The sequence below is a fragment of the Nymphaea colorata genome, chromosome 13 (genome assembly GCF_008831285.2).
Source record: "Nymphaea colorata isolate Beijing-Zhang1983 chromosome 13, ASM883128v2, whole genome shotgun sequence".
Taxonomy (NCBI): domain Eukaryota; kingdom Viridiplantae; phylum Streptophyta; class Magnoliopsida; order Nymphaeales; family Nymphaeaceae; genus Nymphaea; species Nymphaea colorata.
The window spans coordinates 9,392,336-9,420,317 of NC_045150.1; the positions used below are offsets into that span (position 1 = coordinate 9,392,336).

Genomic DNA, 27,982 nt, shown 5'->3' on the forward strand with positions numbered 1-27,982 from the left:
AAGAATCACGAGCTCTGTCTTCCTCCTATAGTAACCAAACATCTAAGTTCAGTCAGGCAGAATCGCCAAATGAATAATTTAATAAATTATACACATAAAACAATGAGCAAACATCCTGACATCTACTTGCTTGCAAATTTAATCGGATTCATTATGTAACCCTCAAATCAAAACTTCAAAAGGCAACATTTGGAAAGCATTTCGCTGGTCGATTTGCTAATGACACCACATTCCTTCAGTGTATCATAGACACCTTCAATGCAGTCATCTTTCATGCAGATAAGGAAGCAGTTGCTCAACTGAGAGAGAAGCACCCATTAAAACTAGAAAGAAAATCGCAAGTACGAAGGAACAGGAAAACATTCACAGCTTAAGTACACAAAACATACTTGAGGCCTCGGTGTTCCGGCATTGAAAAGAGTGGGTGAAGCATGGGTGAACCAGCGCTGTGACATTAAATGGTATGTTTTCAGTGCAGAATCAATGTCGTCTTTGTGGATGCCAACGGCAACCCTCATGAGCATATGTTGTGGCCGTTCAACAACCTTCCCACCAATCTTTATGAGACATGATCTCTCTAGGGTCTTAAACCCAAAATAATCATAATCGGAATCTCTGTCGTATATGATTTCACTGTCTAGAAGAGCAGCATTCTGAAATAAGGACGCCATTCAGACAATAAGGAAACATAGGCTACCGTTGTTTTCATCCAAAATTAATTTAGAATAAGCAAGTTTTTTTCTGTTTCTACGTTAAGAGAAAATCACCTAAATATATGCTCTCAATTCAAGCCAGTCAGAATAAGAAAAAAAATTATTCAATTAACAAAAATCGCACGATGGGCCAAAACAGATTAAAGGAAACCAGCAGAAAAAAATAAGATAAAGGGACCTTCATAATTATCTCATAAACATCGTCTGCAACCAAAGAAGCCTTTTGCCCTCATCTCGAATTTACATGATTATACATATCCTTGATCCTGAAACGCACAAAAAAAACAACAACAACAACAAAAAAGAACATCAGCCTCCATTAACAACCGAACAAAACTCCCATCGGTAAAAAATAAAATGTATAAGCATCTGGGTAATCTCATGTTTCTGAAAAGGAGTCTTCCTATTCTTATGCAGATTTGAAACAGCAATCCTCCCCCGAGCTTCACAAAAGAACGAGACAGATTCAGAGAAAACAACAAATAAAAATTTGAGAAATCCACCGGATCATTGTTGTACTCTAAACACAGGTAACACTGAAATTCTAAGGAGACATAGAATGGGAATTACAGAAGCATAGTCAGGGTGGTTGGTGGTCATGGCTGCAGCCGTCTCAGCAGCCAATTCGTCGTGCTGGGTGGTGGTGACGCCGGTGTAGACTCCGGCCCAGACCTTCCGAGCGACTTGGACGGGATCGCAGTGCTTCTGGCTGAGGCCATGGCTAAGATTCTTCAGGCGGGCGGTGATCTTATCAAAGTGGACAGCCTCCTTGCGCCCGTTCCTCTTGCTCACGTACATCTTCGCCGACGAAGATCGGGGACCCTTCTTCCCTGAGTAATTCCGCCGAACACTGGCAACTGCCACAGAGAGAGAGAGAGAGAGAGAGAGATAAAGATGAGGAAGAGGAGGCGATGATGGCTAATGGCGGGTAAAGAAGAAGGGAGCGCAGCGGCTCCAAATAGGCGGGAGGAAGGTTGGCGTCCTTTTCTTTTCAAAATTTTTGCCTTCGCCCTCAGGTTTCCCGCTGAATCACTGTGAAGGAGCTATAAGTTGGAAAAAAAACTTGATTTCTGATTAAAAACATAACTAATGTATGATCGGATTCAGATTCGGATATACAAAAATATCAAATGGGATCCCGAATTAGATCAGATTCAGTTTGGAATAAATATCATGTACCAATGCCCTTATATGTTGAAAATCGGCTATTATTTGGTTTAAATCTCAGATTCTGATTTAACGTGAATACAAAAATAGGATTCAGATCTAATTTAAATGATGAAATCGTATTCCATATTCGGATTCATATGACCTTTCTTCACTAGTATTTGAGTCTGAATACATCAACAACAGAAAAAACTAATATAATTAAGAGCATATTGGATTGGAATATAATCCGTAGACATCCTTGATTTCCTTGTTTAAGACTCAAACGCATAACCTCTTGAACATCCCTACTGCTTCAATTGAATTAAAACATTGTAGTTTTCCAAGGAACCGACAATTGCTTATTTCTTATTCAGTTACGCATCATAAGTACAAAAAAGCTTTTGGTGCTTTCTTGAAACCAACAGAAAAACATAAAAGAAAAACATAAGATAAAGAACCTTCATAATTATCTCATAAACATCGTCTGCAATCAATGGAGCGTTTTGTCCTGATCTCGAATTTACATGATTGTACATATCCTTGATCCTGAAACGCACAAAAAAAAAAAACAGAACATGAGCCTCCATGAACAATCGAACAAAACTCGAATCCGTAAAAGAATAAATGTACATAAGCATCTGCTAATCTCACGTTTTAGAAAAGCATTTCTTTGTATTCTTGTGCAGATTTGAAACTGCAATCCTGGCCGCCAGCTTCACAGAAGAACGAATCAGAATGAGAGAAACAAAAAAAAAACACCAGGTAACAGAGACATAGAATTGGAATTACCGAGGCATAGTCAGGGTGGTTGGTGGTCATGGCTGCTGCCGTCTCAGCAGCCAATTCATCTAGCTGGGTGGTGGTGACGCCACTGTAGACGCCGGTGCAGACCTTCTGCGCGACGCGGACGGGATCGCAGTGCTTCTCGCTGAGGCCATAGCTAAGCTTCTTCAGGCTGGCGGTCATCTTTTCAAAGCGGAGAGCCTCCTTGCGCCCGTCCCTCTTGATCACGTACATTTTCGCCGACGGAGATGGGGGACGTTTCTTCCCAGAGTAATTCAGCGGAACACTCTGCAACTCACAGAGAGAGAGAGAGATATCGGGAGAGAAGGATAGGTAAAGAGGAGGATGAGGAGGCGATGGCATACTGAGCTGCTATATAACGTTTACGCCATGTGGGTTCTGTTTTAAATTTTTAATGGTTGCAAATGGGATATTCTAATAAGTGAAAAGAGTGAATCACTCAGAAATATTCCAGCATGCGATTCTAGTTCTGAATGGTACTCGACATCTCAGTGGGACACCATGAAAACAATTGGTCGGAATTAACTTCGGTGTCTGCCTCGATCCGGTAGAGTGGTTGAATCTAAGTGCAAATGGGATCTTCTAATAAGGGAAAACAGTGAATCACTCAGAAATATTCCTGCATGCGATTCTAGTTCTGAATGGTACTCGACCTCTCAGTCGGACATTATGAAAACAATTGGTCGGAATTAACTCCGGTGTCTGCCTCGATCCGGTAGTGGTTGAATCTTAATGCAAATGGGATCTTCTGATAATCTCAGAAATATTCTTGCTTGCGAATCTATTTCTGAATGGTACTCGACATCTGAGCCAGGCACCATGAAAACAATTGGCCGGAATTAACTTCGGTGTCTGCCTCGATCCGGTAGAGTGGTTGAATCTTAGTGCAAATGGGATCTTCTAATAAGGGAAAGCAGTGAATCACACAGAAATATTCCTGCATGCGATTCTAGTTCTGAATGGTACTCGACATCTCAGTCGGACACCATGAAAACAATTGGTCGGAATTAACTTCGGTGTCTGCCTCGATCCGATAGAGTGGTTAATGCAAATGGAATCTTCTGATAATCTCAGAAATATTCTTGCTTGCATTCTATTTCTGAATGGTACTCGACATCTGACCCAGACACCATGAAAACAATTGGCCGGAATTAACTTCGGTGTCTGCCTCGATCCGGTAGAGTGGTTGAATCTTAGTGCAAATGGGATCTTCTAATAAGGGAAAGCAGTGAATTACTCGGAAATATTCCTGCATGCGATTCTAGTTCTGAATGGTACTCGACATCTCAGTCGGACACCATGAAAACAATTGGTCGGAATTAACTTCGGTGTCTGCCTCGATCCGATAGAGTGGTTAATGCAAATGGGATTTTCTGATAATCTCAGAAATATTCTTGCTTGTGAATCTATTTCTGAATGGTACTCGACATCTGAGCCAGGCACCATGAAAACAATTGGCCGGAATTAACTTCGGTGTCTGCCTCGATCCGGTAGAGTGGTTGAATCTTAGTGCAAATGGGATCTTCTAATAAGGGAAAGCAGTGAATCACACAGAAATATTCCTGCATGCGATTCTAGTTCTGAATGGTACTCGACATCTCAGTCGGACACCATGAAAACAATTGGTCGGAATTAACTTCGGTGTCTGCCTCGATCCGGTAGAGTGGTTAATGCAAATGGGATCTTCTGATAATCTCAGAAATATTCTTGCTTGCGAATCTATTTCTGAATGGTACTCGACATCTGAGTCAGGCACCATGAAAACAATTGGCCGGAATTAACTTCGGTGTCTGCCTCGATCCGGTAGAGTGGTTGAATCTTAATGCTAATGGGATCTTCTAATAAGGGAAAGCAGTGAATCACTCAGAAACATTCTTGCTTGCGAATCTATTTCTGAATGGTACTCGACATCTGAGTCAGGCACCATGAAAACAATTGTGAATTACTGTGCTTCTTAGTATTTATTAATCTTTTATCCTGATTCCTGACACTGCAATTCTTCTCATGCCTTATCTTCTTTATCTCTCAAGAACTTGCTTCTCCTAAAATTCTGAAATAATTTTAATATTTTGAGGCTATGGTGCTCATATAGTTATTTTATTTTCCTCAGTTTTGAATTCCGCCTCAATGTGGCTCTAGCAACTGGTGGAAATCTGGTGATGATGTCACGCATCAGGAATGTTGATGTCAAGCCATTCAGTTTCACATTTGCTTTTCATGCATACTTCTCTGTTTCAGACATCAGGTAATGATAATTGAAGATGTTTTACTTTCCAGTAACAACTACTGTAACTGCTCCATTTTCTTCAGTATTTGTGGTAAAACTGAAGCTTTATGTCAAGTTCATATTTGAGCAAGTTATAGTTTACATGTGGCAACCTTGTTAAGATAGACATGGTAACTTTTTTTTTTTTTTGGGTTTGTTTGTAACCCAATTCTGGATATGCAGTAATGTGTACCTTCACCAGGTTATTAATATTCTGATACTAAAAATGATAAATGCAAACTCAAATGGGCATGTTCCTCAATTCATTTTTTTAGAAGAAACATTCATGAAGGTTAACGTGGGTCTAAGCACACAAAATGGGCTTGCCAATGATATTTTTGCTTATCAGAAGAGGATTGAAGCAGAAAGAAGATTGCACGAGGAGGGGAAGAGGAAATCAGGGGATAATATGATTCCTGATCTTCTGTACCGCAGGTATACCATAGAGGAGATAGAGAAGGCTACGCAAAATTTCTCTGAGTCTCTTAAAATTGGAGAAGGAAGGTATACCACACCCTTGTGGTTATCAAGGCTTTAAGGCCAGACGCAGCGCAAGGCAGACAACAGTTTCAGAAGGAGGTTGGTTACTATATAAGCTTTACATAGACACCGGCAGAAGCACTTAAACATAGGGCTGCACACGAGCCGAGTCGAGCTCGAGCTTGCCCAGCTCGAGCTCGACTCGACTCAACGAGCTCGAGCTTGAACTCGACTCGAACTCGAGTCGAGCTACCTAACACAAGCTCGAGCTCGACTCGATTAAATAAAGTCGAGCTCGAGCTCGACTCGATTAACTCGATTAGCTCGTCTAAATAAAATATGATCATTCTTTTTAAAATATCTAGTAAATTTCATAACGTGGGATGAAATTTGTGAATCACTCAACCGAGTCAACCCTGCCAACAGTTTAGAGCTGCAAATAGACACCATTTGGTATTAGACTGTTCTCATTATTAACTATTATAGAATCATAAGCTGATGACTGAACAAAATGGAAATAGGACATAATGTATATAAACGAGTCGAGTCGAGTATAAACGAGTCGAGTTCTTAAAACTCGAACTCGACTCATTTACTCATTCGAGTTTCATTGTAAGCTCGAACTCGACTCGTTTATAAACGAGTCGAGCTCGAGCCGAGTTTAACCGGGCGAGTTCGAGTCGAGCCCGAGCTGGCTCGACTCGTTGTGCAGCCCTACTTAAACATATCTGAAAATTTTCAATTGTAACCTTATGTATTATGTGAAACAAAAAAGTGTTCATACCATCTGCAGGGCTTAGATCAACAAATCATTTTAGTAGCCTTCGAGACATTTTAACAGGTCACAAGGTTTTGCTAGGTTTTCAGTTCTGTCTGTCTCTATGTAGCAGAAGGTGCCGGCAGCTGAAGTCATGTGATATTGGGTGACATTGTCAGCAACTCAAGGTGGGACTAGCCGTGCAAGCCCAACATCTTATTTACCTTTTTTAATGCTTCCCGTAATTGATAATCCTGACATTGGCTCCCACTTAATTCCTGTACTATTTGCTTTCATATAAATTTTTTTTGATTTCTACCTTCCTGCTCTGTGACTGCTGTACTTGTAATCTGTACATAAAAACAAGATTCCTCAGAGGCCATGGATCAGGTTCTCAGGATTGTCCTTCCTTATGCATATATATTGTCTGTAACATTCAAATGGGGGCCCTAGCATAACGTCTTAAGATAAAACAACTTCTCCTAGTAGGAAATAAGAATGCTCTGGGTTTTATCTGGAGTTGAGGGTGACTGCATTACTTAATTGAAGTGTCATTCTTTTTAAGTACTTTTGGTTGTTAGACACTTATACTTCCTATACAGTTCTTCCTCAGGAAGCTAAAACAGATCAAATCAAGTGTTTCTTATCTGATGAGTGATTATCTACCATAAGACATTTTGTGCGGGTAAAGCCACATATTTGGGGCCCAAGTATCCTGGAGAGGAAGCTGATATTGCTTGTAGCTCAGATAAATCAAGCATCATCGAATTTCACTATAAAAAAAAAACTTATATTATAACGTGTTGCCCAAAGCACCTTCAGTGATAAATGCTATTTGTTGCATTTAGATGGACAGGATTTACCTCAGCACTCCAAATGTGATTGTTGTTCTCGATCACGAGAAGAAGAGAACATTTGTTATAAGAAAGGAAGGACTGCCGGATGCAGGCAAGCCTTCCTTCAAAATGCATGTTCAATTGTCCATATTCTACTGTAACAAGAACCAGATGTATTCCCAGAAGAAGAAATGGCTGAAATAAATATTGTTGCTTAGTGTGGCTACTCTTTTGATTATGATTGGAAACCCTGTTGATAGGTTATTTTTGTTGTGTTTGCTGGATCTGTGGCGACTGCACTGCATTTGTTTGCCATGCCATCTCCAATGGTTCTCTGTTTTTACGCAGAATGGAGCATATTCTTTTGAACGGTAAATGCTTCCTTTCTTTGCCCTTTAGATGTGAAATAAATGTCTGGGGCGAAGAATGTGCATAACCAACATCGAGATTTTGTAAAAGCAATGCTGGATTTCTGATTTCAAGCATGCTAGCAGCTTCTGACCAACGAGAGGCCTGAAGAATTACTGTTTCTGTGTCAGACTTGAGGCTTGATTGTTTATACTTGGGCTTTGTCCAACACCTTTTAACGATTCAAAGCATGCTAGCAACTTCTGACCAACAAGAGGCCTGATGAATTACTGTTTCTGTGTCAGACTTGAGGCTTGATTGTTTGTACTTGGGCTTTGTCCAACACCCTTTAACAATTTATCATTGTCTGCAGAGCATTGAATACGTAAAAAAATTGCTTCAAATGTCTTTTAGCTCAAGTTCATCAATTCTTTGTTCTTTTGATGATTCTGCCGATTCACTCGACTCAGTCCAACTGCTCAATCTTATCACTTTCACCAACTCTGTTACACCACTGCAGACTGATATTTTTTCAGTCTTTTTTCTCCCCTTACAGTTGTCTGGAATCCTTGGGAGGAGAAGTCGAAGTCTATGGTGGATTTTGGTGATAATGAGTACAAGCAAATGCTTTGCGTGGATGGTGCTGCCATCGAGAAGCCGATAACGCTCAAGCCCGGGGAAGAATGGATAGACAGATTGGAGTTGTCAGTTGCTCCCTTAAGCTATTGTTTTTGAAATGACTTCGTTCTCTGAAAGCACTGAAATTTTTAGTTTGCAGCAATTTCACAAGAACACCATCATATCATATGTTCATCCTTTTGAAGGGTAGAAGGTCATTGGCTTAAAATTCTGGCCTTGACCTGACTAAGTTATTGTACACAGAAGCAACACGATTAGCTCGATAAATTCTTGGTAAAGAGAAGCAAAGATTTACTTTTTCTTTTCCGGTTGATAAGGATGATATATTTCATGACTGCCGAAATCGAACCAACTCACATAACTCTTGACATTGCAACTAGTGGTGGCCGATCAGATATTTGTCCCAAAGCGCTGGGTCCATCTGTGAGATGATGTTAGCAAAAAAGGAGAAACGCCAAAAAGTAACGTGTCCGCAGAAGCCTTTCTCTATGTGAGAACACGCTATCAGAGCCAGGTTTCAATCCTGGGACCTGTGGGTTATGGGCCCACCACGCTTCCGCTGCGCCACTCTGAACACTAAAGCCTTGGAAGAAACACAAACTTTCCCGCAAGACAGGATATATAAATTTTACACATAATAATCCTTGGTAATTTTACTTTTTCCACAGTAGACCTGTATTCGTGTGGATATGAACAACAGCGAAAATAGAGGCACACATGTCCAACCAATGTAAGTGAAACTGACACATGATAACGTAAACACAATCCGGCAGATAAGTATTTATTTTCAACTGCTTTTCGCACGAGATCAAACAGTGTCAGGTGAACCTGCTTTTGTCGAGCTAGAGAAGAAACAGTTCATAGTCATTCTCTGGCTGTTATTTTGCACTACAAAGATATTTAGATCGACGTATATAGAGCTTAGAAGCAACAAAAAATTATGAATTAAGACGCACATGCTTATTTTTAATCTTCAGTCTATCAGCAGAAACAATGAAAAATTACATACATGCCGATGCTAGACGACATAGAGGTGAATTTAAGGTCCTCCAAGTATTGCATTCTCAATATCTTCTCTGCTTAATGCATAACTGAACCGTCTCTCCACATCCTTCTCAAGCTCTCCAGGCCCAGTCTTAAGGTATCTGCATCATTAATCACGCATTATGTTGAGAAAGCAATAACAGAGCATGCACAGCAAGGAGAAAAGAAGTAACTGACCTTAAAACTTACAGAACACTGACATAATTTCATGATCGAGAAAACATAATCAGGATCGTGGGGCTTTCTAGCGCAAGTGCTTTTTTAACTGGGACGAGCAAATAAAAAACTAAACAGGTAACAGGCTACCAGCACCTGATTTGAGGAATAACACTGCAAAAGATCTAGCATGAAATCCAGCAGTATAAAAGGAGTAGTTTTAATGGAGAAGAGGATGGAAGCAATTGGGGTCTATCAGCGAGCATTAGAGCGTCTTAAAGTAGTCTATAATGGCATGAAGAGATTTAAAGAATGGGGCCCTTCAGAAGGGAAAAGAGCAGGATGCGTAGGGAAGAAATTTTGGAGGTACCCTACGATAATTCCATAGAGATAAAAGGAACAACTTCCTGCAAGGTCGCCCTTAGCAAAACACGGTGATCAATCATGAGTCACTAAACTTAGCGCGACCGAAAGATCCAGTGCCAGGAAAAAGAGGCTTCACTACTCGAAATAGGACAAAAAGGATGAAATTACACTATATTTTCGCTATCATCAAGACTGCTGCCAGTACCATTGTCATTGTACAAGTACATCATGGCAGGCAGCAAGAAAAAACATATTTAATCCCCCACCTTTTCACTCATCGCATTTCTATAGCTTTTAGTAACATTGATAAATATATGCTATTTCCTACGATAATGAGCAAAATCTGCGGATCAATTTGGAAGAAAAGTGAATTTCACAGCAAACAAAAACCTCATAGATGCTTTCCAGAAGTTTCACATAGAGGTGATTGTCGTTATCATTACGACAGTAACAGCAACGATTCACGTGAAAATGCCAGGATATCTGAATTAATCGCCGGAATTCTGACATACAAAAGAAAACTGCAACGGAATGGGGACGAAAGAAGGGGACTGTAACCTAATGCAGAGGTCGGTGACGTCGAGGGAGAGCTGTGCGTGCCACTCGAGCTTCCGTATGAGCCAGACAGCCGGGTCGTCTTTCGTCTGTCGGAACCCTAGCTGGTTCAGCCACGCCTCGATGCACGGCAGACTGTGAGAATAGATCGGCTTCTTCTTGTCCGGCAACTTATCGATCCATTCATCCACCTCCGGTGACGAGGACGACGCTGCGAAAATTAGGGTCCCGATTCTCCGTCTCCCTGAGGATTTGGGTAACACAGATCGCGACCACCCAGAAATCGAGAAACCCGATGAGCAAAACAGAAGGTGAGCAGCCCGATTTTGCAGAACCGATTCGGAAAGGGGAAGGGAAGCCAGAGGAAGGAAAATGGCGCGCATTTTCCCCCCCTTGTTTCTTCGTTTTATCCTTCGTCTCCCTTGGATATCCGCCGTTCCGCTCGTCATTTGTGGACGATGAGAGAGAGAGAGAGAGAGTTGCCTTATCGGGTCAGACTTGGGCGCCAGTTATCCGGTACTACAACACCCACATGGATCGGATCAGGATTAACAGGTTATGGATTACGTAGGTCCTAAAATCGGACCGGATCCAACCATATCAAGCAACAGTGGACAAAGGAAAATGGTGCACTGGTTGATGCAAATGCGTTCGCTTTAATTGGATCATGGATCTAGATCTAAAATGGTGTTCTCGGATTTGGATCCATGAAGTCTAAAACAAGCTCAATCGTGGTGGAAGAATGCCAAACAAAACATGTGTTCAAGTCAAACTTTATTTCTTATCATGTTATAGTCAAGTTCAAAACACTAAAAACAAAAAGGAAGTATATCGATATATAAACATAAACTGATATATTATTTAGTTTGCTATCTTTTAAATTGCTAATAAAGTTTATTTAGTTTCCTTACTTTAAAATGACCGTGTAATGTGTATGATGTGATAAAACTATATCCATGGTTTATTAAACCTAGGGATGAAATTAATTGTGAAGTCAAAACATGTCTACGCTTATAAAACGTGTGATGCTCTTCCAGTGTTATTATTTCTAATATTCATTGCAAACGTTCTCCCAAAAAATAAAAAGATACAAAAGTCATGAGTAAATAATTAAATATTTGACGAATATTTGCAGAGATTTATTTCAATGATTTAAACATAAAAATGATCCAAATATGACAATGTTCAATGGATGGGAGGAAATGATGAGTGTTTGACCAATGTTTTGGTTACCCTAGAAAAGTTGATCCGAAGCAGAAACCAAACCGAACCCGAACCCGAACCGGAACCATATGTTTGTCGCGTTTTTGAATTTTGTAAAAATATTGGGGCAATTGGGAAATGTTTTGCTCCAAAGGCGGAAAGAGAAAAGGCGGGAAGCTCTCCGTCGTCCATCCCACGCTCTCCCGTTTTGAATTTCATTTTTAGAGAGAGAAAGTTAAAGCCCATCAAGGCCTTCCTCTTTTTCCTTCTCCCTCTCCCTCCCTCGCTCTCTCCATGGGTTTTCCCTCTCTAGATCTCCCACAGACGCAGAGGGTCGTCTTCCTCATCGATCTCCAACCTCTCTCCCAGCTCCCAGATCGCGATCTTTACGTCTCTGCGATCCTCAAATGCGCCGACCGTTTCCTCTCCCACCCTCCTCTCTCTGACTCCCTGTTCGCCTTCCGGCTCTTCTTCTCCTCCCTCAACCCTCTCCTCCCCACCACCCAAGTCGAGCGCCTGCTTGGCAGCTCCTTTTCGTCCACCATTTCCTTCGAACGGCCCTCTGACGTTGCGCGGTCCCTCGAATCTGCGCTTAGATCGGTCGCTTCTGGGACGTCGTCTCCAAGCCGTGCTGCGTTTGTAGCAGGATCTCTTCAGCAGCTCCTCCTGGACTATGCTTGGGAGACTGCACTCCCTGATCTGCAAGGTACGGATGATGCTGCCGATTCTTGTTCTGGATTTCCCCCAAATCTGATCCTTTTGTTCACGGTGGCACCAAGGACTAAGGAATTTCTCTATCGGTACTTTAACTTTGAAATTGACTCCAGAAATGATTGCGAAGATTGGTTTTCCAACAAATTTATTGAAACTTTTGGTGGCGTTCGCGAGAAATTTAAGGCTGTGGGCGCGAATGTGTGTTGGGTGGATGTTGGTTTTCCCAGCGAAAGCCAGAACGAAGAGAGAGATGGAAAAATACTGGGTGTCCTGGAGAGGGGGATTAAGGATTTAGGTTGGGGTTTTGTATCCTGTGATGCTATTGTTTTGGGTTCTTTGGTTGTTCCGTTCGGATTGATTTGGCCAATCGTTGCTTGTCCAACGGGGTTCAGTGGTCGCCGTTGTGGGACTGCGGAATTCAACCTTGAGGTTGCAGATGCGAACGGTAAGCCGTTGAAATGCAGACTGTGTGATCTTGAAATTGTTAATTTGAAGTTTCCTACCGATCACCTCGATCATTCTTTAAGTAAACCTTCTCCAGAACCAGAGCTTCAAAACTGCAACCCGCAGGATTTCTGGAAAAGATTTGATAATACGGGTGTTAAGATGCATGTGGACGAGGTTAGGGCAAAAGATCAGCTTGCCGTCATGAGAGCGAGGACGGGGAATTTTGTTTTCCTCCGTGGCTTCTCTAGGAAGCATGAAGACGTATCCAAGAGAAAGAGATCGAAGAAGAAGTCTCGTACGGCCCCGTCGATAGCAGATGTGGTTCTTGAGCGGCTAAGATGGAAGGAGAATGAATTTATAGCGGGAAATCCTGAATGGCAGCTGCTTCTAACTTTTCTTTACAAGAGATTTAGTGTGGCGATAGTATCATTTTCTGATTTGAATGGATGTTCTGTTACGGGTATTTTGGAACCCTTTACTGTTCATACGGCGATTCTTCAGATTCTGGATGACGGGCAGATCATGGATGGCTGTTCTCAAGAATGGCTTGGTGGAATTTCGATTAGTTCACACAAATCAGGTGGGGTTTCTGGTGATTCATTTTCTAACAAAAGAAGCAGTGGCTTCAAGGAAAGAGCAGAACGGAAGGATGCGAATTCTAGTGCTGTTACTGACCTTACATGGGATGCGCTTTATACATCTGTTCTCTGCAATTATTCTGGGGCAGAAGGTAGCATGGTTCCTGCCATGGATTTGCAGTCACTATGCCTGCATGGCGGTTTCAACGTTCCTAAGAGGTTGACCTTTTTGAAGTGCTGGATGAAGCAAAAGAAGAAACCAAAAGGTCATCAGAAGGCTGAACTAAGCAGAGGAGAACTGAAGGTGGACTTCGAAGATAGAATGGAAGATATGCTTTTAAGTTCGCAACAATCTTGTCAGTCAGTCACAAACTTGGTGCAAGAAGGTCAAAACTTTTCTTCTTCTTGCCAATCGGTTGGGGAGAACTTGAATGATGAGCACATTAAACATGAACCTCCCGCTTCCTGTCTCGATGATTCTGATGCATTCTTTTCCAGCATTTGGCAAAAAATTGACCATGGACTATGCAACATGGAGGTGGATTTGGCATCTCTGGCTGAGCGCTTAGTCGACTTGTCCATCAAACACGTGCCAGCTAAGCATGATGGCAACGACACTCACGAGAAAAGTACCTCATCGAATTGCGACTCTCAGACTTCACAGATTGCTTGCGATATATCGGTTTTTGTTGACGTGGCAAAGCTTTTACTAAGAAAGCCAAAAGAATTAGCAGCAAAGTACAAAAGGTTACTTGCTCCGTCCATGAGTGAGCCATCCAATTCTAACTTAGTCTCTGATCTCATATCCGAGGCCACTATCTCAGAAATCAAAGTCAGAGAGTATCCTTTTAGATGTTTTATTTCTTTGTTTTTAGTTGCTGCAATTAACTAGCAATTCGGCATCTTATATCTGCTTTCTTCCTTAATGTGTACAAGGCATCAACTCCAGGTGCTATTTCGAATGGAGATACTCAAGGCGACAGTTGAAGTTTGCAGCAAAGATGAAATAGAAGATAAATGGGTGAAAGAAATATGTTTCTTGCTTCACAACATTGAGTTTGACCTGCAAGGAGGAATATTTGGTGGTGTCACACTTCTCGAGTTCACTGACAGTACCGTAAAATCCAGGTACAAATGTGCATCTTACGAATATATTTCATATATATATATATATATATATATATATATAGATATATATATATATATAGGCTAAAATCATGAATAGTTTTTTGAATCTGAATGTAGAATGGAAAATTATGTACTGTTAACACTCCAAAGTTAATTGCACGTAACAAGTATACTTAAGATTCCTTTGTTTCTAACTGTTATGAATGCAAGAGCTTATCTGCATAGTGTGGATATATGAGTTTGCTTTTAATTTTTCCGCTGACGTTTAGTACAGAACGAGTATCACTAATATGGGTGATTTCCTACATTTTGGGGAAAATGATAATGATAATGACAATTGTTGAGAGAATATGACAAAAAGCCTCAATTCCTGACCTAGGTCACATAGATAACGGTGTGGGTGCGGACAAGAATTTGAAGCAATTTCAAAAAACTTGGGTACAGGGACACAGCCCCATGCACACGCTCGTATATATACACACACACACGTGCTCACACACAGACACTATCATGATCAGAGAAAACTGAATTTGATCAGACAGAAAATCCAGAATATGTTAATTCTCTAGGCATAGCAGAGGAATCGAGATCTGACCTAATACAGAGACAAAGAAAATTTGATCCGATGACAGAAAAAATTCAGAAAAGAGGATATGATATTATTTTAGGAAGAAAGGAATGAAACAAGAGGTAGAAAAAAGAGAACAAGATTTTAGACCGGAAAAGTGACGAAGATTTCTAACTGGAGGATCAAATTATTTGTATCTCAAAATTGGAAAAGAGGGAGGGAGATAGGCATAGAAAAAGTAAGAAAAAGAACAATGGTAGAAGGAGATGGAGAAAGAAAGTGGTTATATAAACTTAAACAAGGTTGCCTAACTTGCGCTGTTACTTAGCTCCATACTACATTTGAAGTCAATTTACGGTCACAAGATTCAGCCACCTTGTTCACACTTTGGCTTTCTATTAATGCTTCAGAATGAGTGCCTAGTGTCTGATTTTGGAATTCAGTTGCCATAGTAAACTGTAGATTTTCAGTTTGTGCTCAATTCTTGTGTTTGTTTTTCAGTAATTTCATCTGTTATATTCAAGTTTACAATTACTTTAGTTCTGTATGTTGTTTGTGTATAAACATATTTGCAGCATTATGAGACTGTGTTGTTAGACGATGCTCGCTGATATGTGGGCTGGAGAAATGAACATTTTCATTTGTATTAAAACGTTTGTTAACTATTGTTTAAAATTTTAAATAAAGAATAGAAAGTTATCTGATGTGCTGTATTTGTCAGCAAACCTATGCAGTCTGCTAATAATTGACTCAGAACATTAATATGAGGATTTCAAATAAAACTGTATTAGCAATAAACTGAGCAGCTCTCTCTTCATTAGCAAAGTATGAATGCAAAACTAAAGGGAAAAAGGCAAGGTAGAATGAGAGGAAGGGAGGGAGAGAGAGAGAGAGAGAGAGGCCAACATGGTTCAGCCTTGAGGCTATGTCAAAAAGCGTTTTCTTCTCTTAAGAGATCTTCAATGCAAAATGAGATATAGCAAAATGAAAGGCAAGAATTTGGGCAATGCTTTGAATCTGTCACACTGGGAGTGTGCTAAATATTTAATTCTGGGCTACCCTGTCGCCATCAATTACGATTCTCCATGAGTTTTTAATTCCTTGGATATATGGAATCTATTCTTGGATTAACACAGTTATTTTGATGGTCTGACTTCAGTTTTTCCTGCTCAGAGAGTTGTAAGATTCAGACGACATACTCACCAATTCAAGTTTATATGCAGGTATGCAAATATTCTAGAAGGTGTCATACACAAGATTTACACAGAAATGGAGTTCTTGTCATTTGACAGTGTTCCCAGTGGATCGAATGACAGCGATTCAAACCAAGCAGCCAATGATATCATTGATCCTCGAGATCAAGTTTCTGGAGCAGCATATGACAATGAAAACAGAGTAGCGATGGATAGCAGTGGATGCATTTCTCATTCTCTGCATCGTCTGGAAGGAGCATGCAGTACTGGAGAGAAACATCAAAACGAATTGTACGAGAAGCAATTAAAGAAAGCCCTAAAGAGCAGAGAACAAGCTCAAAAATGCTCATTCTTCAATAAACGATTGCCAGACCTGCAGAGAGTCTGGGCACCCAAGCATCTGGGAAAGGTGAACACGAGGCCCATAACAAAACATGATAGGAAGAAGCATGCTAGGGAAACAGCTGACGTAGTATATGAGACACCGGCACTAGCAACTAGAAAGAATAGACGGTTGCATGCAAGCAGAGGTGGTGAACATGCAGAAACTTCAAGCTTCAGATCTGTTTCAAAGGTGTTATTTCCAAGCTTTGAAAGCATAGAGATCTCCTCCGAATCTGGTTGCCAAAAATAGCGTCTTACTGGTGCAGACTGCATCTGGTGTTTGATGGCACAAATACGCTGAACCCAGAAGCCCGTAAAGCCGAAAGTATGAAAGTTCAGTTTGTAATGAGCAACACCGCCTACATGCCGGTGTCTGCTTGGTGACTGAGATCAGCCATGCAAAGGACCATTTAAGCATGACAACCTTCCCTCTCTCATATGTATTTGACAGAAGAATTTGCGATCTTTTACATCTCTAAGCTGGAAATTCCTGAAGCATGCTTGTGAGGCGTCTTAATTGAATGGATGGAGCTTATTTACCTTGAAGCGTAAAAGAAGGCAAATCAGATTGGTGCAACTTCAAGTTGGCATGAGACTATATTGTAAAAAGTGCTAAGTGAACTGGATGAGTCAGATCCATGTTTATCCGTGGACATACTATGAGCACATCGTGATTCTGTAACAATAAGGACGGCTGTATTTTTAAATAAAACCTTTGGGAAAATGATACTGACCCTGTGGAATCTTAAGAATTGTTGCCTTTATACAGCATTAAAAATGCGCTGTACCTTTAGAGTATGTTTGACGTTGTTCCTGCAACAGGCGAAATAAGATGTCCTGTTATGCTATTAAGAACTGGTGCAGCTTTTCCAAGAGGAACAACTATTGTTCTGGTTCGGTTTTGATGAAAGTTGCTCCGTTCGATTTTGTATTCTAGGGCAAGCATGTGAGCGTTATCTATTGTTTACATTTTTGCGCATTGTGCTGGAGCATGCAACTGAATATATGTTTTATTGGTTCAACTTGTAATGTTTTTTTGATCCTTAGTTTGACTTTGGTTTTGGTTATGATGGAATTAGATTATGGATCTCTTAAAATGCTCAATTTGATGCATTTGTCCAATAATTATATTGTTGATACAGTTGATGTAAAACGTCTACACGGATGCATATTCAAACTTGAACCGTTGTACAAGCTTCTGCATGCAAACCTTGTCAAGAGTATAATTTGGATTGGATTTTATGAGTCTTGTCCTAAAATGGTCCCAAGCAAATTGCCTACATCTACTTGGTTTTTAGGTCTTTAATCGAAATACATAACTTGTAGCACTTGTGCAAGAAGTGATTCCTAAGCATATGAAAACTAAAGGCCATGCCACTATGCATATAATCATAGGACTATATTACTTCCAGTTTGTAGACTAAACATAACCAGCTTTCTCTTGCTAAAAAGTTAGAGCCAACTTTTGCACGTTTGTCTTGACATAAAATAGTTGACAATTTGTTACTGGCTTAGGAGCAAGTGAACACATGGTAAATTCTTGTGATTTTTTATCTAATAATCTTCCAAAGGACTATTACTTTTATCCAACTTTCAACTGGAAAAATTTGCCCATGCTAATTGTTCAGTCACCTCCTTTTCCTAACTATTTTATTATATAGGACCTTGCTTTGAGGATGATGACTGGAACGTGTGAAGACAAGAGTGGTCTATACCACCTTAGAGTTCCTTCACATCTTCCAGTAGGTCTTGTTTCTTAAAGAACCCTTGACATTTTGCATGCTCAGTCTTGGAGATCCCTCTAGAAAACAAATGAGTTTCTTTTGTGATTATGATAGAAATATTTCCATGAATACAAACAATATATGTGCTGTTTGCCCACAAGAAAAGCAAACTTCCCTTCCTTCTACCTTGAGTGAAATTTCTTCAATAAAACCGTTTGATTTAATTCACTATGATATATGAGCTCTTTACCCACACACTTCCTTAATAGGAGCATTCTTCTTAACAACCATAGATGATTATACAAGGTATACATGGTATTTAATGAGACAAAAGATTGAAACCCTGGATTACTAAAGATCATAGTTGTCTTGGCACTGAGCAATGGAATGGCGTTGGAGTTGAATGAAAGCATCAGCAAGTTGCAAGAGCTCTTCGTTTCAAAGCAATCTACCATTAAAATTTTGGGGTGAATGCCTTCTTACAACCACATATCTAATAAACCGAACTCCAACACTTAAAGTCCTCTGGAGTGTCCTTTAAAAAAGAAACAATATTATGCTCGTCTAGAAGTTTACAGGTGTTTGGGTAATGCCACAAATTACAATATCACAAAAATCAAATTTGATCCTTGAGTAAAAAAATGTGTTTTTATTGGACATGCTTATGGACAAAAATCATATGTAGTCTCTGATTTGAAAAGCATGAAGTTCTTACAAGCAAAGATATTGTATCTCTTGAATAAATATTTCCTCGTCATAATTCAAAAAGTTCATCGTTTGAACTAGTCCTGTAACTCCTAGATTTGAATAATGGTGTCATGTTGAATCCTTTAAGTCCAAGTGAACCGAACTCTCTTGGAATAGAAACTGAACCTCAAGAACCAAGTCCAAATCAAACTGTTGAGGATACTTCAACCACAACTCCAGATTTGAGCTCTTCTATGCCCAATGAAAATCAAGCTAACATATTGCCTCAAGCTTATGAAGATCTGGCTCAAAGAGAATGAAGACCTTCGGCTCATCGAAGGGATTTCTACTGCTCAAACTTCACCTATTTCAAAGTCCATTTCAAGCATTCTACTGGTTTTCAATTGATGAAATACATTCCTTTCGAAATATTCTATCCATGTCATAAAACTGTTCCTTGTTGCCGCAGAAGATGGATCCAATCACATATGAACTAGCTATACAAAAAATATGGTTGGAAAGAGGCAAGGTTAAATGAAGTCAAAGCATTGGAAGAAAACCCTATGTAGTCAGTGAGTAAGCCTTCCCATGGTGTTAAACTAATAGGCTATAAGTGGATTTACAAAATCAAACAGAAAGCAAATAGTTCAATAAAAAGCTACAAGGCAAGATTGCAAGGCTTATTGCCAACGGATATGCATAAAAAGATGATTAAACTACATAAAAACGTTTGCTCCTATATGGAACTTATTACTGTAAGGTGTCATTTATCAGTATCTGCAAAAAATTGGATTGTACACCAAATGGAAATGCGTAATGCTTCCTTGCATGAGGATTTGCGTGAACATGTTTACTTGACCTTGTGGTAAGGATATTCAAGAAGGGGAGAGAATGTTGTGCACAAACTATATCGCTCACCTTATGGTCATAAGCAGACATCAACACAATGGTTTGAGAAGTTTCAAAGGCGTCCTTGAATTCTTGATTTGAACAAGAAAAAACAGATTATTCCTCGCTTACTTTTTTGCTAACGAAATTTCTGTTGTGGCACGTTTGTCGTTTTTTCCTTCTCTTTTTTATTCATGTCTTGCTGCTTTCTACCTTCTCTTGAACAACTTCCAAGGTTGTTGCTTTCCTATCTAATTTGCCACGCAAGGGCGGTGTATTAAGTGGGCTTTGAGAGAATTTCCACCAAAGTTAGTGTATTCTCACCAGTTTCTTGACAATCAGATGAAAGAATGTCATGGCTGTGAGCTGGTCAAACCTGTTCTGCTAAAGCCGCCAGTGTCATTTGAGACAATAAGATCGAATGTTTTACAAGACTGATCTTCGAAGAAGATGCTTAGATTTCATCGATTTTGCTTCTCTGATTCTTTACTGCCTCTTGGGTATGTGCATTACCTCGCTCGCGGGGAACAGAGAAGGAAAACAGAAAGAAAGAAATAGAAGCTTTACGTGATAAAAAAAAAAAAAAGAGAAAGGAAAAGAACTAATCGTGCTTACACTAGGACAAAAAGGACAGAGAAGATGGATATGGAAACCAACACGTGGAAAAGATCGTTACAAAGAACTAATCGAACGGCAGATGAATAATGAAATCATCTGAAAATCAAAGGGCCATCACGGGGGAGCAAACCAATTTTTTTAGTTGTATCTAAGATTAATTTACGTTGCTTATAATCTTGAAGAATATTCTATATCCAGTTCTTGAAATGCTGAATTTGATGAATCCGAAACGCGTACACTCCGTGCTCTGCTCATTCCTTTTTCGAGTATTTAAATGCGTTTGTTTAAATTCGAAACGGCCTGTGGCTGTTCTGGCCCGGAACATTCAGTCAAAACAAGCTTTTGATCTGATCGGTGAGGGCAGAAAGGAGCTTATCTCAAGGAATAAAGCAATTTGGAAAAAACACGATAAAGTTGAGGATTTTCCCCTAGAAAGCGAACTTCAAACAACTAAGACGTTCTCTTGGACAGGCAAAGCACACACGTATGCGGAGAAAATGAAAGGGGGATGATTAAGGCGATCAAATGAGGGAATGCCGACAGGGTTGAGACTTGAAAAAAAAAAAATCTTCAACTTGACAATTTTTACATTTTCCTTCTCAATGTCTGCTTATTTTAACACCTTTTACATTTCTTTCTTTCATCTGCCAACCACTGGGGAAAAACTTCAAAAATCTGAAACAGCAACCTAGGAAGTGGTCAGCCTGAAAAAATACAAGACGTCCCAGAGATGGTAGAAAATGGTAAGATGAATACGAAAGGAATAAGCTAAAAACATGCCACAACAGAAATTTGATTAGAAAATCTGGCAAGTTTCTTTCCCGAACACTTTCCCGTTAGGCCCGATGGTGGAGGCCACTACAAAGACCAGATCAACCAGGGACGTCAGACTCGCTGTTAGCATGGGACAGGCAATACTATACACAAAGAAGAACAGACAATTGAATCGGACACACCACAAAAGCATCACTGGAGCAGCAGCTGCCGGACGGTCAGCTCGGCCCTCAGGTGCAGGGTGCCGTTGATGAAGTAAGGGCTGTCCTCTGCCATGAATGACCTCCAAGGAATGCCGAACAAGTTCCGGTAGCCCACTGCCTTACCACCATTGAACGTATAGTTCCCCCTGTACTTGCTCCCAAAGTCGCACGTTGGCTTTGATCGTGCAGCAAACTCATAATCAACTGCAACACTGACGATGCCCTTTTCCTGCATGCCGAGAAAGAGGCCAAAGCAGTGGAAGGAGCTCTGCTGGTCCATGTTACAATGGGCTGAGAGAAAGAAACCGTGGCCGCCCAAGTGAAATGCCTGAGAGTAGACCCGGCCGGACGGAAAGAGAAGCTCGCACTCTTCGTGCTTGAGATCGAGATAGACCACGCATTGCTGGTAAGGGACATCAAACTCGACGACCTTAACAGGACGGTACTTGTAAGCACGCTCTGTGAAACGCTTATTGGAAAACTCCTCAGAGACCAGCAGACGCTGCCGGTGAGGCGTTTCTGCCTTGAAGAAGAGGGCGTCCAGGACGACCTTGGAGGTGAGGTCAGTGTCCATGTCGCTGCAGGTGAGGACTTTCTTCAGCTTACGGCTGCTCATGTTGGGAAAACGGATGAGGCGACTGAGGCGTGAGCCCAGGACCTCTCGTCTCTCTTCAAGGTTTGGGTACTGCGCCCGAGCCCACTTCAGGACAAAATCAAAAACTGCATCCTCTGATGCAACTTGGAGATCGTCACTTGACAGTATCGCCTCTATGCCAGACAACGGCAAATTCATGATTTCTTCCTGGTGCCTGTGTACAAAATTTCCCAGCAATGAACAAATACTAGTCATTCCAACTGTGTGTGTGTGTGTGAGACTTACTTCGATAGGTCCTTGAACCGTTTGGCAAGGAATTGCTTAGCAGCATCCGTCAAAGGTTGGACTGCATCTGCCATCAATACAGTGGAAGGAAGTTCAAGAAATAGAAGGGCAGATTCTGGAGTCATGGGGAGGTTCCGCAGCACTGTACTGCAATAGCGCATGCAAGAAGCAACCTCAAACTTGTCTGCGGCCATGAGGATATCTAGTAGTGCAGGAGGAGATGTGGTTGCTATCTTCTCACTGTACATATGGTTTAGAAGACCCATAACAGCATCTTCCTCTGGTCCAGTTCAATAGAAAAACAGAATCAGCGTTTGACTAAAACAGGAAAAAAATGTGCTCTGGAGGGTAAATAGAGCAAAAATTATGGACTCGACCAAGGGGCTCATGGAACAAGGAAAAGGATCAGTAGGTAGGATGGACCAAGCCGTACGGTAAGTGATAAATCTCGGGCTCAAATGCCATGCCTTAGTCCAGGTTGACTATCAAAACCCAGAATGAAGGAACTAGAGGAAGAAAGACACCCAAAAGGCTTGGTGGTTAGAAAATCGTGATACAGTAGTATTTGCTTTCATGGAGGCTCAGATCATTTGAAGCCTGGTTTGCAGTGGCATTCAGCAATCCAGTATCCAGGACATCTCTGTAGTTGATTTTCAGGTTGACATCTCTGAAATCACAAATGAACCAACCTTAGCACCAATAGTGCCAACCAATGTTATAAAAGACATAGCGTATCGTGTATCGGTTGGGCCGACCTATACACCGTATCGTAACGTATCGTAAATGTAGTGTAACGTATCATAAATTAGTTTTTTAATTCAAAAAAATATTTAAAAACAAAAAAATAGAAAAAAATCGGTAAAATCAGGAAAAGCAAAAAATCAATTAAAAAAGTCATGTTTTATATATATTAAAAAAACTCATCACATCATTCATAAGCCATAATATATTAACAACAGTGAACATTTAGAAATGACAAATAAGAAATTCGTAACAACATAATAAACATCCATCAGAACTTTAAAGTTTAAACTTTAAAGTGTTTTAGATTACATTACAAGTTTGCAACAAATAATATATTATGATTATCATCAATCAAGTTCCCATCATCCCCACGGGCCATGAGTAAACCTACGTTCTCCTCTAAATCGACAACTTATCACATAAATGGGTGATTTTTGTAGAAAAACTAGTAAAATTTCCCCTCTAACAACTTTTAGACATGTTTAGAAAGAGGGAGAAAAAAGCTTTTTTGTAAAAAACCACAAAAAATAAATTTATCCCTGTATCGTACGATACGGGGGTGTATCAGGGCGTATCGTACAATATGGCCCCCGTATCGCACGATACGGCCGATACACCTACGATACACAAGCGTATTGTAGGCATATCGTATAGGTTTTTCAAACCTATAAGATACGTATCGCACGATACGGGCCCGTATCGTGCGATACGGATAACACTGGTGCCAACAGGTGGAGGAAGCATGTCGGCATTATTTTCTAGAAGGAGGTTTCAACAATTGGAACAAAGCCAGATAACAATGAAAAACTGTGGATGAAGTAACAATCAACTACGACTCGAGACAAAATTGGCCCGAGAAAACCTAATGATTACCACCAAAAATACACATATTATTAAATGTATGACATGGGAAGCAGACGGTACCTGATGCACTAATTCGAAGCGTCACATCTCGCTGTTCCGACTCTTTCATACCATTTGAGAAAAGCTTGAAGAAAGAAAGAAAAGATAGAAACAAGTTCGGCGTTAAACTAAGAGATGAAAGGAAAGATAACAAGGTTATAAAAACAGATAAACATGTACTCACTTTGTAAAAAAAAGGACTCTTCCGAGCTAAAACTGCAGAACTTATATGCATTTCTCTTACTCTCATCACCAATGAACAATCCATGCTATTGCTCCATGATGAGTACTTAAGCAAACCATCCTCACCTTTACATGATGACACCAGAACCATTAATACAAGAATTGGCAAACTACAAGAAAGAGACTTTGTTTAACATCAGAAAAGAAAAAGTGCTAAGACCAAGTCATGGGAATTTAAAACTTAAAAGTGCTAACAATCACAAAGTCAAAGCTAGTAAACAACAGATTCTAGAAGCCTACTCAATAGACTAACGCAAACAGTATCCTTCAAGCATGTCTAATCAGTAATCAACTTTCATTGTGCAACAAGAAATGAAATGATATAGCATGTAGAATTTTAAACTTAAAATTTATGTAATGCAGTGATCACTAGCAACACTCTCCAATAACAGACTCATTAATATATCATCTCTTACATTTACTTCGTATGGCTAAGCAAATATGACAATTATCAACGAGTATCTACATTCATAAGGCATTGAAATATCCAAAATACATCAATCAAAATGCTCAGGTACTATAATAAGGTTGCCAAACTGAAAACAAAATTAAAACACAACATAGGAAATGAAGCAGGAAGTGAAGAACAATGCTGAACCAGCATGACCATCACATGCAAGCAAATCTCAATAGTAAAACTCGAAATGCTAATACCTCCTTGAGGGGATTCGTCCATCATTGCCACAGCTTCTTCATCTTGATTTTCCAATCCCAATCCATCGTCAAAATCTGGATGATTGGTTGAAGCTGAATAGTCAAGTTGTATGGCTAATTCTGCCATTCATTCAATTTGACAATCCATATCATGTGGAACACCATCAAGAACAGTAAAGCAGGAAATAATAGAACTCAGAATGAAAACTACCATAAGCTACAGAACAAATACACATGACAAAGAACCATCTGTTGAATTCCTATAAAAGTCAACCCTTGCTATGTAAGCAGTTGAATTAACAAAATCAGTGAACCTCCTTCTAATTTGGATGCAACCAGGATGATTTGGTCACGAGCAGGATAATCCTGACTAAGGTTTTATCCATCCAAACTCGACCATGTCTGGCACATGCTAGGATGTGTCAGATACCTAAGCATGTATGATACACCCCTGCCATACAGATAGGAAGGATGTAATGGAACTATGTGTCTCATACTGCAAATAACATTTGAACTGGCCAAACAGCAATTCAGTCTGGTATTCCATTTCTAGTATTGTTCCTGAAACAGGGTTACAAGAAATCCACAAAAAGCTTTTGACTAATAGTCCAGAATCACCTTCATGAAATAATTTGATCAAATTCAAGAAATAAGATGTACTACTCGCCTTAATTTTTTTCTTTTTAAGCTTAAACAAATGAAGGCCAGTTCAAGTTTGATTCCATCTTATTCATTATCTAAGAACTCGACTTGAGAACTCTGTCCAACACAAATCAACAACATTTTTGTTATCTTATACTCATACTAGATGGTTCCAAACTCAAAAGACAGCAAAAGTAATGTGACCCTCAGGACACCGTTACCTTGAATGGTCACACTAAGGCATGAAGTGAAGTAGTCTAACATTATACAATTTTATCTTTTGCACTCTCGTACTGAACGCTCACCAAGTAGCACCAATCACAATTGACATGTAATCGTTTCCCAGCGAGGCAAACAATCGAAAAAATGTAAAAGGAGATGGGAGGAGATAAGAAAAGACAGCAAACCATTTCATCCGAGACGCATGTCAATTACGTTGCCGGATATTATTAGGGGCTTCAAATCAAACTACTAAAAGAATAAGACAAACAAATGATTTTATAATAAAATATGGTTAAAATGATTGGAAAACCGGGTAAAAGAGAACCCAAAAAGGTAGACATGGAAGGAATTTAAAATTCATTAAAGAGAAAAATAGGCTGCATTATAATTCCATTAAGGAAATAGTGGTTCCCGTTGTGAATTTTCTACTTCACTGGCGCGCGCGCACACGCAAGATCAGTTGTGGAAGGGAAATTGGAAGGCACCTAATTCCTTCTCCTTATACAGGAAGCCAAAAAAGGAAAAAAAAAAAAGAAGGGGTTCCCTTTCACAACAAGACCAAAGGAATGAGAACCCTGGCCAATATTTTCTTCGTTATTAGATAAATAACGTGTCAAAAGGAGAAAAAAAAACAAGAAGGGAAACGGGACGAGAAGAAGGCAGCAAAAGATTGCCGTTCTATCAAATATCGTCATCAGAAAAAAATGCAAAGAACTTCCGTCGACCACAAGAAATAGGGGGGTGAATTACGGAAATGAAACAAACCAGACATGTAAAACAACCGACAATCTGACAAGGAACGGAAGAATGCACAAGAAATAGGGGGGTGAATTACGGAAATGAAACAAACCAGACATGTAAAACAACCGACAATCTGACAAGGAACGGAAGAATGAACATGATAACGGAGAACCAAAAGAACAAAACAATTGCGTAGATGACAACGGAAAACAGTTGCAGGATATGGTATATACCTTACTACGTCACAAAGAATTCGCATAAAAACGTGAAATTTGGAAAACGTGCAATTTGGTAATGCATTTCTGGTATTCAATGGAGGAAGCGATATTATTAGTTTTTTCTCTACACCTATTCAATTTCTTCTGATGTTTTAAAAAAACGAAAGATCAAAACGAAGACATCAAGCAAGGCGTAGGAAACCCTAAGAGGCGAAGAAGGAAAACGGAACTCTCGCGGCACTGCAGGGAACAAATAGAACCGAGAAGCGACAAGCTGGAACCGGAAACCACGAAACCCGAAGAAATGGAAACGGAACCCGCACCTTTCTCGCGCTTGATCTCATCCCGCCGGCGTTTCCGATTCCTCGCCCATTCCGAGATGCTGAGGCAGGTCTCGTCATCCACGTTGTTCTCCGAGGTGCCACCGACGATCTCCAGCCTGAGAACTCGATCGGAGAAGTTCGGGTCATTGAACGCGAACGCGAAGTCCATGTCGCCGGACCGATCGCCGGCCGGCTCGGACTCCATCAGGGCACCAGGATCGAAGAGATCCACTCCCACCTTCATAATCCCCTTTCCTGTCCCTTCCAGCCTCGAAGAAACCCTAGAGCATGGAGAAGGAGTCCCTCTCCTGCTTCCGCAAAACCCTAATCCCCGACCGGAGCACAAGGATCAGACGATTTGCGGAAGCGCTCCGGAGAAGAGAACCGCAGAAAAGGCAACGACGACGGGAAGGTCCCGGCCGTGAATGCTTCACTCCTTTTATAGACGATAAAAGTCTTGTCACCGGCTCGAAACGCCCCTGAGTTGGCCTGCGTCGGACGAACTTGGGTCTGCTTGCCACGTGGATGAATCTTAACCCTTCAGTTTTATCAGCGCTGGACAAAAGACCAACCGGAGCCGTCCGATCGACAGTTGGTCAACTCCCATGTAACCGGACCCGGAAAACTTCATCACGTGTTAAAAACGGCCGAACGAGGACGAAAGCAGATTGGGAGAGAATTTGACGAATAAAAAACGGCTGATCTCTTCTTTCTTTTCTTTATTTTTTAAAATAAAAGTCAATCTTTTTTTTTTGCATTAAAAAAAGAAAAACTATTTTGGTCGTAAAGGATTTTGTAGCTTTCGTTGACGTAGCTAAATAATTCGAGTCCGGACATTAAATTCAAAAAGGTTAAACGAATAACAGTTTACAAAAAGGATTCAAACTGTTCTTGTTTGTTTGAGCACGATCAATTCGAACTAGTTGTTTTGAACTGTCATTGTGAAATCGAACGAGAGTGGGAGATGAGGTGGAGATGGTAGGATGTGACTCGTGAAAAATTTGGAAACATTGATAAGAGGGACCGAATTGATTTGTTTTTATTGAAAATACTTTCTTTTATTATCACGGCGACTTATTACTTTACATTCTTTGCTTTCGGGGTAATCTAGCTCTTGAGATTTCTGATTTCTGATATATTACAAAGACATGAAACTTTGTAGAAAACCAAAGATGCAAGGGTTACGCTAT

The 27,982-nt window shown here is 40.3% G+C and overlaps 5 protein-coding genes across 7 annotated transcripts in view; 2 read left to right on the top strand and 3 right to left on the bottom strand.

Moving 5' to 3' along the window:
* LOC116266988 (ribonucleoside-diphosphate reductase large subunit-like) overlaps positions 1-2,362 on the bottom strand; it is a 61,582-nt gene extending 59,220 nt beyond the window's left edge. Inside the window, exons 1-2 of one of the 2 annotated variants that reach the window (XM_050081272.1) lie at positions 2,321-2,362; positions 390-653 (exon numbers count right to left, since the gene is read on the bottom strand). In XM_050081272.1, the coding sequence (XP_049937229.1) occupies positions 390-653; positions 2,321-2,326 (270 nt within the window). In that variant the 5' untranslated portion in view covers positions 2,327-2,362. Of the gene's footprint in view, positions 1-389; positions 654-891; positions 913-2,320 lie in introns of those variants that run through there. The other variant, XM_050081271.1, reaches the window with a different exon arrangement.
* A 1,667-nt stretch (positions 2,363-4,029) lies between these two features.
* Positions 4,030-8,088, top strand: LOC116267072 (putative glucose-6-phosphate 1-epimerase). The gene is made up of 5 exons (XM_031648632.1): positions 4,030-4,085; positions 4,777-4,911; positions 5,116-5,436; positions 7,026-7,117; positions 7,910-8,088. Exons 1-5 carry the CDS (start codon positions 4,030-4,032, stop codon positions 8,086-8,088), a joined length of 783 nt encoding a protein of 260 aa, XP_031504492.1.
* A 660-nt stretch (positions 8,089-8,748) lies between these two features.
* Positions 8,749-10,577, bottom strand: LOC116267060 (uncharacterized). Its single transcript, XM_031648613.2, has 2 exons — positions 10,117-10,577; positions 8,749-9,137 (listed from the first exon to the last, which is right to left on the bottom strand). The coding sequence occupies exons 1-2, from the start codon at positions 10,560-10,562 to the stop codon at positions 9,032-9,034; spliced, it is 552 nt and encodes a 183-aa protein (XP_031504473.1). The 5' UTR covers positions 10,563-10,577; the 3' UTR covers positions 8,749-9,031.
* Positions 10,578-11,556: 979 nt separating this feature from the next.
* LOC116266650 (uncharacterized) lies at positions 11,557-17,395 on the top strand. The gene is made up of 3 exons (XM_031647957.2): positions 11,557-13,895; positions 13,992-14,183; positions 15,975-17,395. Exons 1-3 carry the CDS (start codon positions 11,611-11,613, stop codon positions 16,576-16,578), a joined length of 3,081 nt encoding a protein of 1,026 aa, XP_031503817.1. The 5' UTR covers positions 11,557-11,610; the 3' UTR covers positions 16,579-17,395.
* Positions 17,396-21,009: 3,614 nt separating this feature from the next.
* LOC116266912 (BTB/POZ domain-containing protein POB1-like) lies at positions 21,010-27,209 on the bottom strand. Of its 2 annotated transcripts, none has more exons than XM_031648393.2 (6): positions 26,793-27,209; positions 24,647-24,721; positions 23,934-24,058; positions 23,771-23,834; positions 22,103-22,382; positions 21,010-22,031 (listed from the first exon to the last, which is right to left on the bottom strand). In XM_031648393.2, exons 1-6 carry the CDS (start codon positions 27,034-27,036, stop codon positions 21,212-21,214), a joined length of 1,608 nt encoding a protein of 535 aa, XP_031504253.1. In that variant the 5' UTR covers positions 27,037-27,209; the 3' UTR covers positions 21,010-21,211. The 2 variants fall into 2 exon arrangements, with proteins under 2 accessions (XP_031504253.1, XP_031504251.1); XM_031648391.2 differs by having other exon boundaries at positions 24,647-24,766.
* Positions 27,210-27,982: the final 773 nt, after the last annotated feature.

Excerpts from the sequence above, each read along its gene's own strand:
- LOC116267072 (XM_031648632.1), top strand. The coding sequence starts at position 4,030 with ATGGGATTTTCTGATAATCTCAGAAATATTCTTGCTTGTGAATCTATT. Across the intron at positions 4,086-4,776 it reads TGTGAATCTATTTCTGAATG|TTTTGAATTCCGCCTCAATG; the intron begins GTACTCGACATC and ends TATTTTCCTCAG. Across the intron at positions 7,118-7,909 it reads GGAAGGACTGCCGGATGCAG|TTGTCTGGAATCCTTGGGAG; the intron begins GCAAGCCTTCCT and ends CTCCCCTTACAG.
- LOC116267060 (XM_031648613.2), bottom strand. The coding sequence starts at position 10,562 with ATGACGAGCGGAACGGCGGATATCCAAGGGAGACGAAGGATAAAACGA. Across the intron at positions 9,138-10,116 it reads GTCACCGACCTCTGCATTAG|ATACCTTAAGACTGGGCCTG; the intron begins GTTACAGTCCCC and ends TTAATGATGCAG.
- LOC116266650 (XM_031647957.2), top strand. The coding sequence starts at position 11,611 with ATGGGTTTTCCCTCTCTAGATCTCCCACAGACGCAGAGGGTCGTCTTC. Across the intron at positions 13,896-13,991 it reads TCAGAAATCAAAGTCAGAGA|GCATCAACTCCAGGTGCTAT; the intron begins GTATCCTTTTAG and ends AATGTGTACAAG. Across the intron at positions 14,184-15,974 it reads GACAGTACCGTAAAATCCAG|GTATGCAAATATTCTAGAAG; the intron begins GTACAAATGTGC and ends GTTTATATGCAG.
- LOC116266912 (XM_031648391.2), bottom strand. The coding sequence starts at position 27,036 with ATGAAGGTGGGAGTGGATCTCTTCGATCCTGGTGCCCTGATGGAGTCC. Across the intron at positions 23,835-23,933 it reads AGAGTCCTTTTTTTTACAAA|CTTTTCTCAAATGGTATGAA; the intron begins GTGAGTACATGT and ends TCTTTCTTCAAG. Across the intron at positions 22,383-23,770 it reads GCTTCGAATTAGTGCATCAG|AGGAAGATGCTGTTATGGGT; the intron begins GTACCGTCTGCT and ends GAACTGGACCAG.